Source organism: Wyeomyia smithii, chromosome 2, assembly GCF_029784165.1.
Source record: "Wyeomyia smithii strain HCP4-BCI-WySm-NY-G18 chromosome 2, ASM2978416v1, whole genome shotgun sequence".
NCBI lineage: Eukaryota > Metazoa > Arthropoda > Insecta > Diptera > Culicidae > Wyeomyia > Wyeomyia smithii.
The window spans coordinates 191,300,924-191,323,192 of NC_073695.1; the positions used below are offsets into that span (position 1 = coordinate 191,300,924).

Consider the following 22,269-nt stretch of genomic DNA (forward strand, 5'->3'; position numbering starts at 1 on the left):
CATTGCTGGAAATGTTGCTTTCCTAATTTGATTAAGAAAAACGGTGGCTGAAGCGCATCGAGAGTTAAAAACCACAAATTAATCCTTCTAGCGGTGTGATCTGGCCCTTCTTACACGAAGTCTATTGTTTGTTAAAACAGATTACCACATACACGCTCGTCAAATTTAACTCTAAACTGAGTGAGATGTCACTCACTTTCGTTAAAAGTGAACCTACTCTGAACAGATTTTTTATGATATTACTAAATTATGGGTAGAGTCACCATGTGTCAGAAATTGAGTAGGAATCACCCTCTTCTTAAAAAACCGCTTTGAAATGAAACTGAGTAAAAGCTTCTCAGTTTGCTCGTTTTGACTTTTGATCCCTTTGATGAATGATACTGCCAGAGGATTGTTCCACAAAACTATAACAAAATCACAAGTTTTTTTTTCAAATCTGTATTTTGCATAAACATATATGTAATAAAAAAACAAACCTTATCAAATCATTAGTGTATCTTCTGCCTTAGCAGCTTCATTAAAAACCACAGCAATACGGTTCACTGTTACCCAGGAACTGTGACTTGAGGTTTTAATAGTACACATGCCAAAAAATCCATAACCATTCTCATATCTGGAGGAACTCTAATACACAAATTAAAAACACTTTTTTCAAACAACAATACAACACGTTTTTCCAAACAACAACTTTTTTGCGAAACGTTTTTAAATATTTTCATTACCACTCAAAAAAAGAGTAAAGCAGAAAATTATAACAAACTGAGTAACTGTTACTCAGTTCGGGAAACGAAACTTACTCAATTTTTGACGTTTTAATAGACAATGTAAAACTGAGTCAAAGTTGCTCAATTTAGAGTAAAATTGAAGGAGCGTGTACGTAGTAATTCTCGGAAAAAATATGTCAGCCTGAGAATTTGTTGTTTCCTGAGAATATTCTTTTATTATAATGTGTTTTTTTGCAACCAACTGCGCAATTGTATCAAATATCTAATATTTCAATATAAAATTCCGTGACGCAGTTGATCTTATTTATATGGTTCCCTCCGTTTCTGAAGTGTATTCGTCTGTAGAACGGCCAAAAACTATTCAATTTGAGTATTATTATGATGCCTAGAGACCAAAATTCGTCTCAAGACGCCATTTTGAAATCCAGAATGGCAACCTCCGGTTTCGTGAATACAGCCAAAGAATTCCAATATGGGCCAAATACCATCCAATAAGGGTATTGTAAGACACTAATCGTTTGAAGTGATTTGAGCTGTGACGTAATATCTAATAGATGAGCTGAAAAAAAAGAGAAAAACATTAAGGTCTATTTTGCCCGATATTGGCAAGATGCAAAATCCGACCAAAACAGAACTGTGTTGCTTGAGGAAAGGCGCCTTGACGTAAGTTTCATCATGCTGTACCACGCAAACTTCGTCAGCATCTTCAAATACAGCTTTCGAGATCGTTATCTGGCCGACTTGATTTGCTTATCGGCACGATTTGGAGTTACCGTCCGGTTCGTTTTTCGGCTCGATACACAGTTGTAGACGGCACTCTCACGGGGACGAAAAGGCTGGGATTCAGTTTGAAACTGCAGGCCACTCTTTTCGTCGGTTTTGCGACCTTCGGATTTCGATATCCCCCCGATCCTGTCTTCCTGGCAGTCGACAAACAAACGTTCTCCAAATAATTTTATTACGTTGGTGATGGTTGATTTGGCCACACTCAATTTTGCCAACTTGGCGTGCGAGTAGTTTAGATTTTTGCTATGCGCGAGTAAAATTTTATTTAAATACTGTCACTATCAGTTTTGATTATCATCGAAATTCAATGGTCTCATTTTCCCATACATTCCATTGGCCGCAGTTCAAGAATTTTTAAGTCCAAGAAAGTCGATTTTTTTCAAATTTTTGTTTTTGGATAACACCAGATCTTGACATTTCATGCTTTTCTAAGATATTTGGCTTCAAACATTTTTTATATTGACAAATTTATGACCTACCTGTGCATATTTTTCATCGGCCAAATAATTATACTTACGTGTTCTGAAATTTCGATTAAGCTGAAGTTTGAAATGGAGACTTTTTTCGAAGACGAAATTTTTGAGCCCTACTTCTAAACGAAAATTGAAAACTCGATTACTATTGCCACCCTACTGTTCATGTACGAGACATATTGCGGCTATCTCCGAGAAGAAAGCATTTTTGGTCTTGACACAAAACCCATTGAGCGGCACTCAAAATTTGTTTCAAAATTATTTCAGTAGGAGTCAAATGAAGTGCCAAAACAAAAAATTAATTTAATACAATAATCGTTGTACCAAATTAAACAAAACGCGGAGAAAATGGAACAATTACACCGCATCAATACATCCAACCAACATTGAAAGAACCGCGTGAATGAATTACAAAAAAAAAAAACAACATAAACCAACCATGTCAAATCCGATAATCATTGCCCCAAGTAACACACAAAAAATGTGTCGCACATTTTGGCAAATGCACAAAGTGTATTCATTCAATTTTTTCGGTGCGAAAGAAATTTAAAAGAGCGAATGGGGAAAAGAGAACACAAAAGAAATATCGGGTAGGGTTGATATTTGTTGACAGTCTTGAGTGAATGTGAAAAATAAGCATCCATAAACCTTATTGTTTTACAATCCTTTCAGAGTACTCCCTTCCCGCTTTTTGCATGGAAGTGAACTGTCAAAACACCTCATTATATTCCATGCGATGGAAGCAAGACAACAAAATCAGTTTATCAGTTAACGAAGATTGTCAAGGCATCGGTCAGTGTCAGTGGAAAAATGTTTCGGTGAGGTTCATTTTGGTTGAGTGGACTGCTTGTTTTTCTTTTTCGCTTTGAAGTGAAGATCATTTGGTTGGATTTGTCGTCAAATTTGAGTATAATAGCACGTTATAAGGACGAAAATCTAGTGTATCTGAAAGAGTGCTGCGATCATTGGAAGTGAAAATTGAAAATGATTGGCTGTAATTTTCGAAGAATTTTGCTAGGGAAAATGACTTTTATCAGCACTGATCGGGAATGGCACACACGGTTTGATGACAAATGTGTTGTGTACAAATTTGTGTGGCTCTGTCTGCACTGAGGTGAATTCCAGTCCTGCACACACATACAGAAAATACTCACTTCGTCGGACTAAGCCGGATGGTACATGACATTTGACCCGTTGAATCACTTTAAGACCTTCGATGTTGCCAGTATTGGCTATACATTTCTAAGTGAAAAACAAATAATCCCCGAAAATGCTGGAGTAATCGCTCGATGATGAACCGCTCGAACGCTGGAATAGCTTCTTTTGGTATTAGGAGTTACCCGCCAAGCGATTGCATGCTTTGAGATTGATTTGAAAACAAAGGTTCTCGTTTTCTCGCTTACGAACAATTGCTCCAGTGGCAAAAAGGTACTTAGCAAGCCGAAAGTTGTGTAAGGATGCCAATTTCAAGTCGGTTGAATGTGCATATCAAGTTGAAGTAACTTAAGATGCAACATTAAATTTGTTTATATCGTGTAATCCTGTGGACCAAATTGTTTGCTGGAAAGGGTTGACGAGTGATAACAAATTGATTCATCACAGCAACCCTAAGAAAAAAAATCATGGAGACTGTCCAATCATGCTTCTATGTTAACGGCTCGGCCGAATAAAGGGTGTCCACGATGAAATTGCCACACACAAAATTGATCCGCAAAATTCGAGTTTTCATCCAATTGCCATCAAATTTTCAGGGATTGAAAAATAACTATTAAACTTCATTTTACCATTTTACTCGTATTTTATTTACAGTCCATACGCAAATGCCCGCAACTTGGTCTTAACCCTGGCCATAAGATTGTGCACAACCTGTGAATCAACCGTTTTCTGCATGTAAACCCATACTTTCTTCAGTTCCTCGACTGTCTTCACTACCTTAGGTTGTTTAAGAAGGTGCTGCTTCATAATCGCCCAGTACTTTTCGTTGGGGCGGAGCTCCGGAGTGTTAGGAGGGTTTTCGGCACGAAATTGACCTTATTGTCCGCATACCACTTCAGCACGTCCTTGGAGTAGTGGCATGAGGCCAAATCCGGCCATAAGATTGTTGGGACGTTGTGGGCCTTCAGGAGAGGAAGCAGCCGCTTCTGGAGGCACTCTTTTATGTACACCTGTCCGTTCATCGTGTCCTGGGTCACGAAAGGTGCACTCCGCTTCCCGCACGTGCAGATGGCTTGCCAAACCAGGAATTTCTTCGCAAATTTGAACATCTTCTGACTGCGGACATGCTCCGGAACGCTGAACTTATCCTTGGCCGCGAAAAACAGGTTGCCGGGGATCTGTTTAAAGTTTGCCTTCACATATGTTTCGTCGTCCATGATGCAGCATTCAACTTTCGTCAGCATGTTGAGGTACAACTTCCTGGCACGGGTTTTGGCTGACTTGCTTCTCGTCGCGATTGGGGGCCTTTTGTACCTTGAAGGTTCGAAGCCCAACCTTAGTTTTGGCCTTCTGGACAAAACTTCGGCTTAGGTGCAGCTTCTCAGCCACATCCCGAACGAAGGCGTTCGGGTTTCGGTTGAAGGCCCAACTACGCGGTTGTGATTTTTGGTGTTGTACGGAATACTTTTTCTTTCACTTCTGGGCTTCCGATCGGTGGTCAATCGTTCCTCGAACCGCTTAATCACTCGCGACACCGTGGAAGTCACGATTCCCAACGTTTTAGCGATGGAACGATGCGAGAGATCCTTGTTCTCGTGATGAATGCGCAAGATTTTATCACGCACGAGCTGTTCTTTCGACTCCATTTCCGCGAGTTTTGATCACTGCGAAAGTTGTGCTGTGTATTGGTGTATTTGGTGATACTAGCTCGGTGTTATTTATTATGTGTTGAAATCGAACGAAACATCACTGGGGAATTGTATTGACTTCAATTGATGCGATTATGTCGAGAACTCCGCGAAAATACGCCACAATACGAGCAGTGGCACAAAAAAGTGATTCTACTGCATGGAAGCGCTTGCTCTTTTATACTGCGAAAGCCGTTAAAAGTTACATAGAAACTTTACTAGTTTTTCAAAATAAAGTTGAATTTTTATTCAAACAAAAACAGCAATGATTCAATATGAACAAAGCAGATTCATTATAGATTCATCGGACAGTTTTATAAAGGTGAAAAATGCCGTTTTACGAACTGCACAAAAATCTCGGCAAAAAGTTTACAGTAAACCTTTTTAAAGGCTAAAATCTTCCGGCTTCGATTATCTGTAATATTCTGCAAACCTAAACAATAATTCGCAAGGAAGGTAGTGGAAGACCGGCCAAAATATCGGAGCAAATAGAATTCCGTTCTACTTTTCTAAATCATGGTTTAAGCCTATCAATCATAATGTACAGTAAAATCTTTTTTTTACACGGTTTTTTTACAAGAGTTGCTTTTCTTAATTACTCAGAAACGGTACAAGATATCGACCTCATTTCAATTACGTTTTCCGTTTCAGGACACTAGGTACCATCATATATCAGTTTTCAAAAAAAATCGCAATTTTTGGTGTAAATACTGAAAATTTAAAATATTGAATTTTGGTCTCTAGATTGAACGCTATCATATTGAAACGAGTTTCAAATATTTTAAAACGGTTTTCTTCGTTATATTCGCAACTCAAAAAAGTCTTTTTTTTCGCGATCCCATAAAAATTTGGAACGCATCCCTCGTGTAAAAAAGAACTTACTGTATACCAGAACGAATCTTTTAAAAAGTTGATTGCATTTCTACAAAAACACCATGTTGATGGAAAGTATGTGTTTTGGCCAAATAAAACATTATCACATTACGCCAAAAACGCAAACGTTCATGAACAGTCACTCGACCTCATTTGTACCCTCAAATGCGCAGCCCAACGAATCTTTCTTAGTGTCGCTCAATCGAAGATTCTAAGTACCTGCTAGGTTTACAAGAATGACTGGAAAACAGCGAATCGCAAACATTCAATTGGTAGAATCAAGAGATACATTTAAACAGTAGACGTGGGTTCGAACGCCACTCTCGTTCCGGCATCACGAAAAAGCTTCGTCAGAAAGCCGATTACAGATCATTCCCAAATGTTTAATTTTTTCGTTAATAATAAATGTATCTTCATGACATGCGTTGGAAATACTGTAATGGGACACCCAAACAATGTTAAATTCTAAGAAATGGCACTGTAGTGGTAGTGGTAGTAAAATCGAAATTTCTACGAACATTTTGCTTATTGGGCGGAAAAACTGCTATTAGTTACCTTATTTTTATATTATTCTAACTTTCTTGTAGTTAGTTTTACTAGATGCAATCTATTTTTATCAAAAAACTTGATTTTCTTATACAACTCCGTTGACACAATATAGTAGTACAGCGAAATCAAGTTTTTTTATAAAACTAGATTGAATATAGTAAAAGTAAGTACTAGAAAGTTAGAATAATATAAAAACAGAATAACTTATAGCAGTTTTTCCGGTCATTAAGCAAAATGCTCGTTGAAATTTCGATTTTACTACCACTACCACTGCAGCGCCATCTATTAGAATTGAACATTGTTTCGGGTGTCCCATTGATATGTCAATTGTGATATTATTTTATCGACTGTAAGTTTTCCTGAATATTCGCGAACTTTGAAAATCTGAATTGGATTCAACAAGTAGCGCAACGATTACCTACAACTTGTAGGTAGCAAATAGGTACCCCTTTTGTAGGTAGTGATCGCCACCCAACACAAAAACCGCGTTCGCGGACTCTTAGAACCTACTGTGCACCCCGCGGTCCGCGTGCCTTGGCCTTAAGTTCCAAATCTCGACCTGACACATGCTTCTGAATTACGACCCGGGTTTGGCCCTTTAGCCGACAGCCACGTGGGAGCAGCACGGTAGCGAAATGCCCGTCGAGCGTGTTGCGCACATGTGAGTTAATTTTCAAACCACCCACACCAGCGAACAAAATGCCAAATGGAAGATTAATGAGCTAGGCGACCACAATGCATATGGCAAAAAGCAAGGTGAAGCAATGATATCTATATCAATGGATGAAATGACGATAACAGTGCTCTTATGATGTGCATAAAGTCTGCGCACATGACGAATGGCTCAAATGTACCAGTCAATAACTACAGAATGAATAACTAAATATGTACACCTGTACGGAAAATTGCAAACCCGCATTGCATTTTTCATTGATGTTGTTTAGAATGGCATTACTTTTTTCTCTTTTGAAAGACTAGAGCAAAATGGCATCACTGCAGTCGATTGAGTAACACGCGGTTCGACAAGAAAGGCAAATTAAAATAATCAGTACAAAATGTGGTGCCCCATCAGGCCGATAGCGGTTCGCACTCGGGGACGCGGCTCACGGAGTAGTAAATTATGCTATTTGTTAAATTTTATTGAGAACAAGCGTTGTATACCACATGCTCGAGCCTCCCGCCAGTGTGATTGGTGGTGAGTGGGCGGTGGTGGATTTTGACATGTCTCTTCGTGCATGTGAGCTACAAACCGACACCGAATTGGTGAAAATTGTGTGGTGACCGAAAAACGGCAACTGCGGTGCGGTGGTTGAAACAAACACTGATCGTTATTTACTACCTTGAGCCGCACAGTTGCATTATAATAGTGCAAGATGAACAAGTGAGATAATAAAACAATTTTCATCTACATTTTTAACATCGCCACTTTCAAATTGTTTTTATGATAAATATAAACTCTACCATCAAGTTGTTTTCAAAATTTTGTCAACTTGAAATACAACTTAATGCGCTGTTTGAAGCTCATAGATTCCAAATACACGCATATGAACCAAACCTATCAGCAATCAGCATAAGTCCAATTTGACCAATAGTTAGTTTGTTGTACTTATTTTTATTTTATTTGGATTTTATTTGTTTCTTTCCGTCATGCAGTCACCACAGGGGCCAACATTTTGCCTACCAATCATAAAATTCATCATGGCGGTAATATTTCATTTCAAATGCTTACAAAGCTTATCTCATTGATTGAAAGTGCACATTGTACTAAAAACAAATGTTGAGCTCTTGTTTTTTCCATCTAAAACGACATTCACTCGAGAATAAGTCTACCGACAAAATGGGACGTTTACTCTATTTCACTTGTTTTAGGGCAAACCAACCAAAAAGTGGGTACCAGAAACGCCAATGAGTGGTAGATGGAAAATGTATGGAGTTTGACAGCCACAAGAGCCCCCTGAGTCACCAGTCTCATAAACCGTTCCTTCTCACTAATTCTCCAAACCCCCATGACTCTCTGTCGGTCAAATAATTTATTTTTTTCAATTTCTTACCAGACAAACGCAATTTATTCTCTCCAGTGAATTGAAATTGTACAAAAGCACGGATAAAATAGTGATCAGCAACTAACTTACTCTCAACAGTGATATTGTTAATAATGTTAATTTGGTCCTAAAGCTATACCGGTTTTTATATATCATTCGAAAAAGCCGCGTTTTCTGAGCAAAACGTGATTTTTTAAAACAGTTTATCGTTTTTCTTCGATTTTGAAATGAAGAAAAGGGCGAAACGGCTCTTTTGCAAGAACGGCTCTGAACCGCTCACTCACCGTTCCGAACCGACTCATATGAACGGCTCATGGTTCGCAATGATTCACGAGCGTTGATGGTTCGTGTTTTCTCGGTAAACTTCGGGTTCGCGCGAATCCATAAGTTCTGGTACGCTCCAAGAACCGTGGCTCTTTTTCGTGAGCCGTTCGTTCTTTCGCTCTTTTCTAAGAACCGGTTCATATGAACGGCTCGTGAGCCGTTCGCCAATCCCTAGAATAAAAAACTGCTCGAAAGGTCTTAGATGACGTTTCGCCCATGTACGGTATATGAGAGAACTGTCATTTAAGGCATTTAGAGCGGTTTTTCATTCTTCATTTAAAAATCGAAGGAAAACGATAAACATTTTTTGAAAATCACGTTTTGCTCAGAAAATTGCACTCTTCCAGCTGATATATAAAAATCAGAAAACCGTTTGAAACTTTAGGACTCCATTGCTGAATACACAATGCAAAGAAAAATATGATTTCGCAAGAAAAAAAACTTATGTTCACATTTCATACGATTTGCCAATAGTCTTTACTAAACTACAGGCAAAAACATCATGTCAAAAAGACTGTGAACTCTGCCTGAGATTGAGCGACAGTTTTGGCAGCGCAGTCTTTTGAGTTAAAGTGGAACTGACGCATGCAAATGCAAGCCGAACGCACAGGCTGGACCACCACATACGCACACTCTATCTTCGCAGCGATGTAATTACCAGCTTCTTTCATAGCAAACTTCCACCTGTACGCTGTTTGATTTGACGCTTGTGATTTGTATGGGATCGATCCAGAGATGCCAGTCTTCTTGATATGACGTTTTTGCTACAGGCAACCATCACTCTCATCCACTCTTTTTTCAAATCCTGGTCGTTTTTGAGGACTTTATCTGTGTTCCGGAGCTTTTCCTTCATAATCACCTAGAATTTTTCATTTGACACCAAAACAACATTCCTGGATTCGTACCATTCCAGCCGAAACAGAGTTTCACATTCGTGGGACCGGAGAGACGGCAGAAGGCGCTTCTGAAGGGATTCTCCTTTTTAAATTTGGACGTTAATGGTGCTCCCTTGCAAATTTGTCAACTTTCTTCTCCTGGAACTTCCAGGCAGGACTTGCCGACGTCAAACTCGAGGCCGGGAATCCGCTTGGCGTTCGCTTTAATATACGTCTTGCCGACCATTACGATGCATTTCGGCGGCACCAACCACTCGCGGTACAACTGTTTTGGCAACCGTATTCTGTTCATCAGTCTGGTTAGACGTCTGCCTTACCTTGAAATCCTACCAGCTTCATTGTCTGATCGATGAATCAGGTGGAAAAATTTGACCTTCTTGGCCCGTCCCAAATCGAGAAGTTCTGATTGTGCTTGAAGTAATCCCTCACCTTCCTTGCCTTCACGGGTTGGTAATCTTCGCTTTTCTTCCGCTGCCAGCTCCCAGTCGTCTGGGTATCCTAGAATTTCCAGGTGTTTCGGGATACTCGCCTGGATTTTTCACTACCACGCTCATAGCACTCATTGTTCGAAAGCCGTCTCGAAAAATATTTGACAGATTATGATTTCTTCTGAGATTATGAATTCTGCACTTATAAACATTACACTATAAACTAGTATTACTCAATAAATAATCTATTTTTACCCATGCAATATAAAGGTATACAACTTCAAATTTATAAAACCTCAAAAAACATTCACTTTTTTTTCGAACACATTTCTAGTTTTACAACAACTTTTGTACCCGTCAACTTTTAAGTTCAATAAAGGCAGACATTGTGTGCAACTGAGGAAGCGAAAAATAAACGAAGTGAAAATATAATACAGACTTGGAAAAAATACCGCATCTAGACGGGACGTACGTCTGGAAGCGCTATATTTTCCAAGTCTGTATCTCATTTTAGTTCGCTTATTTTTCGCTTCCGCAGCTGCACACACTGTCTGCTTTCAATGAAACATTCACTAGTTTGAGTTTTAGGGTTTAAATTAAAGTTAGGCTTGAACGTCTATTTTTTACCAAAATAAACATTAGGATGGGGCAAAGTGATCGATTTTCCAGAACCAAGTTTTCTTTGGTTCCTTTTGGGGCCCCAAACAACCCTAATCTTACCGGAAGTCGATTGGTTTTGTCTCCGCTTGGCGCATTGCATTTCAAATTTGTATGCAAATTTATATGGGAAAACCTACTTTTTTGCATTTACCTTTCTAGAGAGCTCAATAATGATCTAATAATGCACTACATTATGTTAAAGTATAGTATTTTAGATGCCTAACAACTTATCAGGAGACACTGAAGAGCTAGGATGTCTCTAAGAAGAGCTACAGTTGTTCAAAGATGAGTATGTCGATTTAAATGCAGAAAATCTTGTTTTCTGCCAACATTATCAATGTACCGGCGTCAGTAGGATTCCCATCAAAAATAACCTGTTGTAACGAGTTTATACACTCAGCTGGATCAAGCAAACAAATTTAGGTCAATATTCTAGACGTAGGTAGAATCTACAACGCGTTTCAGAGGTTACTTCTAATAGAAATCTGACTAACGCCGGTACACTGGCAGTGCTGGCAGAAAAATGATTTGCAACATAAATTTCGACATAGTTAACTTTGAACCGCTCTAGTATTTTTTTGGGACACACTAGTTTTTTAGTGACTTCGGCCAAGTTGTTAGGCATCAAAAAAACTACCATTTGAAGTAATGAAACCTATGGTTTGAGCCATTTTGAGCTCTTTAGAATGAAAAATGCAAAAAAGTTTCTTTTCCATACAAATCTCCATATAAATTTGAAATGCAATGCGCCAAGCGGAGACAGAATCAATCGACTTCCGATAAATTAAGGATTGTTTGGGGCTTCGAATAGAACAACAAAAACTTGGTTCTGGCTTTCTGCTATCAAGTTTCGTTTTTTTTCATATAACTATTCCCCACCCTAAAAACATTTATGCATAAACATCGTGCATCAACCAAGAAATGGCAACGTTTTTTGATAACGAACATTTGAAAAGGGAAAAATGCAAAAAAGATTTATACCCTTGCGAGCGGCCTACCGACAGTTGACTGGAAGATTCGCCATGGCGCACGAAAAAATGCGTGTAGGCATATTTTGGAGTTCTTTCTTCTTTTTATTTATCGATTCCTCCTCAGTCCTTCTCGACAAAATTGCTGGAGTAGGTCTTACGCTTTAGGTTTGCCCAAAATCCTCGATGGACGCAGCTGGTGGACGTTGAGCGGGTTCACAGCTTTCGGTAAAAAAGCAAAGCTTTGGTGCTACATTTCGATTCGGATCTTGACCTTCTGTTTACTATACACAGACTTCGCAGCCAACCGTTTAGTGTACAGGACAATTGCGGGGCTAGCGCTACGATCCTATTGACACAAACAGTCTCTCCCGAGTCAAGACTCGAACCTACGACGACTGGCTTATTAGGCCAGCATCCTACCTCGAGACCAGCTGGGGACGCTCGCCGATTTGGGTGCCACTTCGATATTCAACCGATCCATTTTCTCCAATGATCACTTCGAGTAGTGGGCCGACACCAGATCCGGCCAGAACACCACGTCTTCGCCTTCATGGTATTTCTTGATGTACGACGCAACTTACGGCAGGCACTTAGTACTAATTTTCCAGTTCACGACCAGTCCAGAGCGGAAGAAGAGAGGCTTTGATATCCCTTTCTCGCTGATTGTCAGTCACAACAGCACTTTCTTGGGGAACGTGTGAAATGAATTTCACCTTGTAGCTCACTTCTTTCGAGGGGGAAATAAAATACGAAGTGCCCTGCCAGTCGTTGCCACCCATGGTGAGATAGGTCTCGTCGTCCATAAACACCATCACGTCGCGATTCGCCGAAAAATCTATTGACCATCTTATTCAGGCGCTTCCGCTGCGTCATTGCCTGCTGCTCCGAGATCAGTGGACAGGACTGCCACTTCCTGACATGTATGTCCATGTTCGCCACGTTCGACAACGTTAATAAGTAGTTAGTAGTACTTATTAGGCAATCGCAAATACGGCTGTCATTTTTCGAAATCACCTTTCCAAAATAATCACGTTTAAAGTTTTAAGCTTAGGTTATACGGTCGTAACGAAGCGCATTTTGAAGCATTATAAGTTTATCCCTGTTATTCAAATCTTTATGAGAATTAGGAAAAATATTGTAAGGAGTTGTTTTTCTAGAAAGAGCAATAAATTTTTTTTTATTTTTGAAAACAACCCCTAAACCTAATTAAAAGAGAAGTGAATAGAAAATTGCAGTGAAGTGAATCAATTTGCCGTCCCGCTTCGGGAAGACTACATTAGATCTTCTCAATATTTTACAGATAAACTAAATATAAAGTGATCAATAAGATCGAATACGCTTTTACAATGTGTTAAAAATGAAAATACAAGATATTCTTTTCTAAGTCAATTTTATTGAGGCAATATAGATTGAGAACTTTTACGACCAATTAACTGGGAGCAACCCACCTTTTTTGCTGCATGACGAGCTTAAGACGTTTAGGCCATCGGCATCTCTTCCCAGGTCTTAAAAAATGACTTCTTGAATTGGTACATAATGCTCACTTTATGTTCGCTCTGCTTGGCCAGCATGTACGGCCATACATAAAAGTCCTGGGGACTAAGGAACAAGAAGCTTATCAAGAAAATCAGTCAAATTCTTTGGACACCACGTTTGAATGATATTCACCGGTTCGTTAATGATCATTCCCATAGATGTCCCTATATGCGGGGGCTACAACCTTCTTCAGAACCTCGGTCCTATAGCACGCGGCGTCGGTTTTCACGTAAATATCAGTGTGAGCTGCCCACGCCTGGATTCGGCCCCCAAACCATCTCCGACGCTGCGCTCTGGAACCGCGGGATGTTCATGTGGGACAGGGGATGCTGGCCAACGTCCGCACCCACAGCCGATATTCTGGACTTCGTGCACCTGTGCAAGACAAAGAAAGTCTCCTCAGAAAACACAAACTCCTGACCTGCGAGCCATAAAAGTATCAGGTTGGCTCTATCCAGTCCCTTCTTCGTGTTAGCATCCGTTACTCCGTAAACCTTACGTTTCTTGTAAGGCTTGTATCTCAAGTCCTCCATCGTCGACTCATCGTGTGCGGGAAACAAATAACAAATGACAGCAAATCGATACTGCCTATATATCAGGCTAAAGCTGACACCAATACCAATAACAGAATGCACATGGTGCGCAGCTACGTAATGGTTGAAAGTTGTATTCGAGCTTATTGAACCCCCTGTGTTGCGAAACAGAGACAAAGTTTGATAACGCTCAACACGCACACGATCGCACCTACGATCATATAATATCGATTTATTCCATTCTTGTCGACACCCGGTAACATCCACGTAACGCATCTCAGCCTGAGTAGAACGATAAAATTATGATATAGCGCAGTCTCGAATAAACCTTTATATGAAACGGTTGCGACGCTTTAGATATCGCCTTGTCCGAATAAAGGCTGAGTGTCGCCAGCATTGTATTGTAACCGTTCAAGTGTTCTAAGTTCAAGTTTATAGCAAATCCCGACAGTGTGGCCGCTCTGATCCGGCCCAAGTGTTAGTAATAAACACCCTGTAATTGGCTTTCTCTTGAACATTAGATTGAATGATCGTTTGAAAAGAACCAGACCTCACGAAAAAAATTCATACAATTAAAAAGTATCCTTAACCACTTTAGGTTGTATATGAGACACGACTGCAAGATTAACGTAGAGTTACTGCTCTCTTATGTCAATTCTCGCAATTGGTTAGGGAATACATTCGATTGGAGTTAATCAATTGGTTGATCTGCGCTAAATTTCACTAATAATGCTCTATCTACTCTCTCTTTTTTAAATGCTTGGTAGCCCTGGATAGAAGCGTTATGTAATCGACATGAAGTGGTTCATTTAATTGACATCTAGGGTTTACGATTTACGCTCTCTGGATACCATCCCGCTCCCGAAAATATTCGTATTAGAGACAATCGGCAATTTTACGCTGTTTTCCGGAAACTGAATGTCACCATCTTGGATTTTGAAATGGAGTCGATTTCTAACTTCTGGGCATCATCTCGATTCCGAAAATATTTATACTAGATGGTATTTGGTCACTGGAATCATTTTCTGGATTTTTGACATCACTCTGGTTTCGAAAATACCCATATTAGATAGTATTCGGCCATTTTATATCGAAAATTGCAACCGTTGATTTCGAAATTGCGTCTGGAGTCGATTTCAGGTCTCAGGGCATCATCCCGATCCTAAAAGTACGGAAGTACTCATACTGGATGGTGATTGATCATTTTTGGGTGTTTTCCGAAATCCGGAAGTCACCATCTTGAATTTCAAAACGGCGTCAGGGTTTATTTCTGATCTCTGGACATTCCTGGGTGGTATTCTGCCGTTTAGGCTGTTTTCTAGAAACCGGATACCACCATCTTGGAATTCAAAACGACGCCTGGGGTCGATTTTTGACCTCAAGATATCATCCCGGTTTCAGAAATACCAATATATGGTCTTGTTTCCAGTTCTAATTGATCGAAATCTGCGTTTAATACTAGGCTAGACGTTTTTCAATAGTACAAGATTTATTTATTCAATTGCCACATTTTCTTGCCGCAAGAATGAAGGAAATCCGTTGAAAATCGACAGATTTATAAGCATGTTTAGTTTTGTTTTATTTATTCGATGTTTTCGGTTTTGTTGATTCCCAAGTAACAAAACTGGCTTCATCAAAGTTTTATAGCGCTGTTTTGGCTGTATCAAGCGCTATTAACCTTTGATAAAACCAATATTGTTACTAGGGTTTGCATCCCTATTCCAAAATTTTGCGAAAAGCGCTTGTTGTTATTAATTTTGTGCAACCATTTCTAAAACCTTGCGTGAACATTTGTTAAAACAATTTAGTTTATTAATATAGTTCATTAGTTCAATTTTCAATATATTACTGCAGTAAAATAATTTTAGTACCAATCTTCGCAGTAAAATAAAAAAAATAATATTAAAAAAGTAGAATCTCCCAGATGGTCTCGAGGTATGATGCTGTCCTAACAAGCCAGTCGTCGTAGGTTCGAGTCTCGGCTCGGGGGAGACTGTTAGTGTCAGTAGGATCGTAGCGCTAGCCCCGCAATTGTTCTGTACACTAAACAGTTGGCTGCGAAGTCTGTGTATAACGAAAAAAAGCTCAAGTTCTGAATCGGAACGTAGCACCAAGGCTTTGCTTTGCTTCGCAGTAAAAGATAAGATTACTTTAATAAATCGGTTCCAATTTCTGGTTACTGTCCACTTCCGACGATATCTTATAACCGCTCATCCCTAATCAATGTTTTTTCATTCGATGCCCTCGATGTTCTTGGTTGGTGTGGTCCCCGTGGCTCTGTGGTTAGCGATGTCGGTCGGCTAGCTCTCCCACACGGTTGTGATATCGGGTTCGATTCCCGATCGAGTCGAGGATCTTTTCGAGCTGGAAATTTTCTCGGCTCAGCACTGGGGCACGGTGTATCGTTGTACTTATCCTACACATACAAAATGTGCCAGAAACAATATCGATAACGAATTCTCTCAACTAATCTAGTTGATCGAGACCGCTATTAGCCCCAAGGCTAAGCGTGCGATATTGTTTTATGTTCTTGGTTGGTTGTCCAGAGTCTTCCATACGTTTTTAACTGCAAATAACTGTCAATCAAATGTGGACTTTTTGAATTCCACCACTCAACTACTCAACTGAATCACTGCTAATCAGCTCAATCCTCCATTGCAAAAATAAAATGAAAATCATTTCTTAACCCATTTTTTTACCGACTAAATCACTATAACCGTCTTATAATAATAAAATGCAACTGTGATATTTATTCCAACCGCTATTTTTTATGATACATTCAGTATCAATAAGCGGTAAAAAACACACGTCGAATAACATAAATACTACTTTCTCCAAACTCGATTTATTATAGTAATTACAACTACATAACCAATAGATCGACTGATATATTCAACACTTGACTGGTTACGATATAATTTTACAATTCTCTGTTTTACTACGCCTTAGCAGTTGAACTAGGAAGCGAGGAGTTAATTTAAGCAATTATGTATGCATTAAATGCGGCCGCGCACTTGATGCTGACCCAGAAAGATATGAAAACAAAGCCCTCCTAACTTATACCGTTTTACTGCTAAATACTTTGGTTTAATTGGTGATTCCGTATAGTGAAACTAAAGGAAATGCACGTGCAGTAGAATGAAACTATAACGATGCGATTATGATCTTTATGGCGACTGCTAACAGCGATGCTGATGAAATGGAAGCTTTCGATTTTGTACTGTTTATATACGAAAAGTTTGAACGTTTGTCGCCTGCAAACTCCAACGGCCGTTGAAGTCTCTAGCACTAAAAGCGTGCGTCCAATAGATTTTTGGATAATTATCTTACAATTTGTTTTCAATTCGCCAGCTGGCTGAAAATTTATGAGAACTGCACTGACTTCCTACCGCTAGATTGAAATACCATTCAACCAATTTCATAACATTGCACCGGCTTGAGCACCAGCACTTCTGAGCCACTGTAAAAACGATTTCTTCGCTACCACGTATATTCGAATTCATGGCTTTCCTTCAGCGAGCCAATGCGCTTAACCGCCGTAATGCGGCTGCTGTCCAAAATAATTGAGCTAATACATATCAACTTCATTTGCAGCATTTGCAGTGGACAGAAGTTATTAGTGTAATTCCGCGATGTTTTTTTCTTGCCTTGTGTGCACTGCTGCCCTACAATGCATCATAAAATTACCCAGTGGCAGGCGGTCTGAACCCACGCTGACCACGGAAGGCGGCTGCGGTTGGTGACCACCACGCTGTATGAAAACGAAAGTGAAAATGCTTGTTGAACAAAGCAGTAGTAATGCCGTAACCTCGCTGGCAGCTCCCCGGTCCTAGCTAGGAAAACGCGCAGCATGACGTGTACGGAAGACTGCACCTGCAGTCTCTGCCGGGAGCTTAGAGGGTATAAGCTGAAAGTAAAGCCTCCAGCCAAATCGGAGCGTTTTACAACAGAAAATGGTCCAGTTTCCACTGCGACCTATACAGGAAAGCCACAGCAAGGAACAAAGTATTGCAAAAATAACAATAAGAATAATCGAAATGATAATTTTATACTAAAAAGACGCATGTCAAGCGACTACAATAAAGAAAGCCGCCATGGTGCAGCCGTGGCACCATCGGCGGCTCCTTCGGCAACGGATCTTAACTACGGCTTTGAGGAGCAAACATCCGTGGGAGTACGACACCTCAATCGAATGAAAAAAGCCCAAAGCTACAATGAAATTTCCTGCTTCTCCAAGGTCAATCGAAACCGTTACAGTGGAGGTCTTTTAGAGCCAAAAATGATTAAAAGCACGAATAATCTCGCAGAAGAGGATGACTACTTCAGCTACCTGCCACCTTCTCCTCCACCATCCGTTGCAGTATCGACTCAAAATTTGAAAAACAAAATTGAAAAACAAAAAGATCATAAAGTCATAATCTACTTCGGAGATAGTATCGTTCATAAGAAAAATGATAAAACACGATCCGGTCCTCCGACTCCGCCACCACCGAAGTCAACCGAGCTTAACGTTTTTCATGCACAACGTCTGTGTGAAGAAACAGCTGAAATGCAGTTTCGCCGCCAAAACTCTGTCATTTATAAACCAAAGCGTAAGGATACTACCGATGAACATGCAAAGCCAGGCAAAGAATTCATGCAGCAGCTCAAGTCAGTTCTGGAGGAGAAAAATAGGAACCCCCCTACGGTCGTAACTCCCACGGCAGATCCTATGGGACCGGGCTGTTCAGCTACCGTTGTGATAACCCAAAAGAAAGCTCCTGCTCCACCAGTTCCCGCAGTAAAAACGACTGCCGTGGTTGGAGAAATCCCGAAACGAAACCATACTCAGGTGGTGGAAATTCGGCGAACCGACAAAGCAGATGCGACGGATGAACAGATAAAGTCCGATCCGTTGCCCTCGTTTGTTGAAAGCGTTGTGAACGGCGTTATTAACATCAAAATCGAGGAAAGCTACAAAGTGGCTTCGGATATTGTGCAAGCTGTGTTTCAGAACGATTCTATCGATAATGGCTATGGGTGTGTCGATGAGGACATCGGTGATCCGTTCGACTGGAGTTTTGTGCAGAACTGGCGGGCTCGGTAAAGTATATTTATTAACAATCAATATTAATTATATTTACAACTTGGTGAGCACATTTGGTCCCTTTGAATTATTGATGTGTTTAAACTCGAAATAATGAACTAATATGTACATTTTCTTTGTAGACCTTCCGGAACAGTCGCGAACAGCCATGTCAGCTCACCGTCCAACAACAGCAATTCCACCAGTTCAGGTGTAAACAGCGCTAGCACAAATCTTCAGAATGGATCTAATGGATTATCACCAGGCAATCACTATATTGCCTCCTCGAATCCCGTTACATCAGGCCCCCGGATTCAGAGTCCAGCGGTAGCCACACCGGCTCCACGAATCTCGAAGGAAATTGCCGTTCGCCCAGTCAATGGGAACCAAGATCCAAGAAACTATAATTTGTCTCCTGTGCAGAGCCTCCAGCAGTGCGGTGATACTACCGTTTCCAGCAGCAACACCAATGGTAGTAACAACAGTTTATCGTACAGCACATCAGCAATGATACCGGAACGAGATGTAGGACCTAATAAATTCACAAGTGGCAACCACAAGCAACAGCCTCTCCATGGACCCCAGCAGCAACCTAACGGTCCATTGCAAAACCATCACGGTAATACCCATCAACAAGGCCCCCATCGATCTGTGTCGGGACCTACTAAACTAACCGTTCAAAGCTCCCCGGTGAAATCCCAACCGGCAATGATCAGTTCTGGTCTCGATAAAGCGAATCTAAACGGCAATGGAAACAACAACAATAAACGGCTTAATGCCAATGGACTCAGCAACAGCAACGGTAATCTGTTGAACTCACCAGCTTCTTCCACTGAACCCCTAAACTCCAGCAGTAACAGTTCTAGTAATGCAAGCAGTGTTAGCCATTTAAAGCAACACTTCGCTCAGAACCATCATGCCATACAGCCATACCACCATTCTCAATCGCAGCAGAACTCCCTCGGAGGTCCTCCTCAAAAAGGATTAGGTATAACTCGAACCCATCACCATACTGGAACACACGACTTTCGTGGTTTACAGCGTGTTAACGAGTGTCACAGTTCATCGGACGAAAATCGATCCTCCGGGCATGCATCCATGTCGGACACTGGCCACGGTAGTAGCTCTCCAGGTGGTAATCGAAACAATGGTCCACTTGGTCCTCTACCCGAAGATCGTCTTGCTGCAGGTGTGACAAACCGAAGCGCGCGTTCCCGGGCTAGCACCAACCACTCGAGATCACGTCATCGTGCAACACCAGCCAAAATTCCGTGGGGTGGTGGTGGTTTGGAAGATATTAAACTAGCCATCCAACAACTGACAATGCGTTCTCATACCAGTACCTCTACTTATAGCAGTTTGAGTGCCGGTTCGGAGAGTTCTGAACCAGAACGTAGACTTGGAAGATACAGTTCACTGGAAACGGTTAACACTAACGTTACGAGCGCCGATGAGTTCGTATGGGTTGATTCACACAATCGTCTTGTTGAACTGCAACATCCTCCCTGGAGTCAGCACTGCGTATTACGAGTGCTCAGATCTGGCCGGTGTCGAGAACACTCGGAGAGAGTGTCGGTAGAAGCAGTTCCCAGACTGGGATATCTTCTGCAACGAGCTTTGGTCCGTGTAGCTCGAGAAGTTCAACGATTATCTGGACCGCTGGGATTATGTTCGAAGCATGAAGTATCTGGAGCCTTCAAAATTGTACTCTCACCAGCTTTAGCGGATTCCTGTATCAAGGCATGCCTGCGAGCTGCTGCAATGTTTGCCGTACCTGGAGACAGTGCCCTCAAGCAAAGTAAATCGGCCCGTGCAGGCTTGCAACTACCGGTGGGACGATTCCATCGCTGGATGGCTGATGCAAGGTTAGGAAGATTTGTTCATGAGTACGCTGCTGTGTATCTCTGTGCTGGTTTGGAAAATTTACTAGAGGAAATATTCCTCCAGTGTCTGCCAACGGATCCAACTGCTACATTGACTGCCAGTGGCCTAGAACATGCAATAGCCGGGTCAGGAGACCTATGGGGATTGCTGCAACCCTATGCGCATCTTAATGCTGGACGAGTTGCCTCGGGAGCGCTTACCATGCCACGTTGGGCAAGTCAAACGTCGATAAACTCAAATACACAAAGTCCTACACTCGAACCCTGTCTCCTAACGACTTGTGTTGGAAGTCTTAATGAATTAAAAGATCTGGTCACCAGGGCCCAGCAGAGGAGTCAACACATCACAATGTCGCAGTCAGCACTTCGCGTACTATTTTATTTTATGCGGTGCTCTCAGTTGGAACACAACGACATTGGAGTAGCCACCAATGGTGGCGGAACAAACATCCAAGAGCTGTGCTACGAACGGGCATACGTCGTTTTACCTCCGCTAGTAGAATGGCTGCGTGTATCGTCGGCTCACGCTGAATATCGACATGCGCTATTGATTGACAAAGACGACATTATGCAGGCAGCTCGACTGTTGCTGCCCGGTGTAGACTGCCCGCCAAGGCAAATTATTTCAGAAGAAGAGTTACCCTCGAAAAGACTCACTCTGTCCAACCAAAGTATAGTTTCGTCAAATCATTCGGGCCAAACCCAACCATTGCACGGTTCATTGTCGTCCAATTCGTCCACTTCTACCACTAGCACTAATATAGTAAGTATCGGGTAGATAGTTTGTTTCGATAAAATTAATAAATATCAATAAACTTCCAGGAGGATTCCAGTGAATGTGGACGACGGGCAACATACGCACTGGCATTCCGTTTGATGCTGACTGGTCGAGGAGAACTTCTCATCCAGGCACTGTCACTAGTTCCACCGACAACCCGTTACGATACGCTCAATCATCAAGGCGTAACTGCCCTCATGATCGCTGCAGTTCGAAATGATGACGCGGCTATACAAACACTGTTGGATGCTGGAGCCGATCCTAACATCGAAGTGCCAACAGTTGGAACTACAAACTGCCCAGCAATCCACCCAGAAACACAACATTGGACAGCGCTTACCTTTGCTGCATGCAAGGGAAACTATCAAGCCATTCGAATTCTGTTGGAACGTGGTGCCCACGTGGAAGGTGGAGCACGGCTAAGTGAAGATAAGTGTACGTTGACTCCTCTACAAGTAGCCAGCGGGGGAGGAGTTGTTGAAGTAGTTTCATTACTGCTCGCACATGGAGCGCACGCATTTTTATCCACGCAACTAAAGGATTCGCTATGTTTTTCTGGTAGTGCACAACGTGGTTGTTACAGGTATATTTTAAACTAATCCTCTAAGTCTTCGTGACTCCATGTTTCTCTTTCGTTGTAGTGCAATTTCCGTGGCGGCAGCTCACGGCCAAAGGGTATCACTGAGGAAGCTTCTCTCACACCCGCTAGCTCCGGGTAGTCGAGAAGTACTCTCTCTAGAGGAAATGCTGGCAGAAGGTGACAGCACCAGCCGTAACCAACTAGAGAGACAAACTGAAGTTCCTCCAACGTTGAACAAAACGCAAATTAAAAGTCTTCAAGAGGCCATGTATCATAGTGCTGAAAACAACCACCTTGGTTAGAAAATTAGTATCTTGATATCAT

General features: G+C 41.3%; 1 protein-coding gene across 8 annotated transcripts in view; it reads left to right on the top strand.

Annotated features, from left to right (window-relative positions):
- LOC129720715 (ankyrin repeat and BTB/POZ domain-containing protein 2) overlaps positions 1-22,269 on the top strand; it is a 251,037-nt gene that overhangs the window by 227,206 nt on the left and 1,562 nt on the right. For 5 of the 8 annotated variants that reach the window (XM_055672338.1, XM_055672337.1, XM_055672340.1 and 2 more), the window contains 3 exons: positions 18,848-21,350; positions 21,410-21,948; positions 22,007-22,242. In XM_055672338.1, the coding sequence (XP_055528313.1) occupies positions 18,848-21,350; positions 21,410-21,948; positions 22,007-22,242 (3,278 nt within the window). Of the gene's footprint in view, positions 1-17,233; positions 18,722-18,847; positions 21,351-21,409; positions 21,949-22,006; positions 22,243-22,269 lie in introns of all 8 variants that reach the window. The other 3 variants (XM_055672334.1, XM_055672335.1, XM_055672336.1) reach the window with 1 other exon arrangement.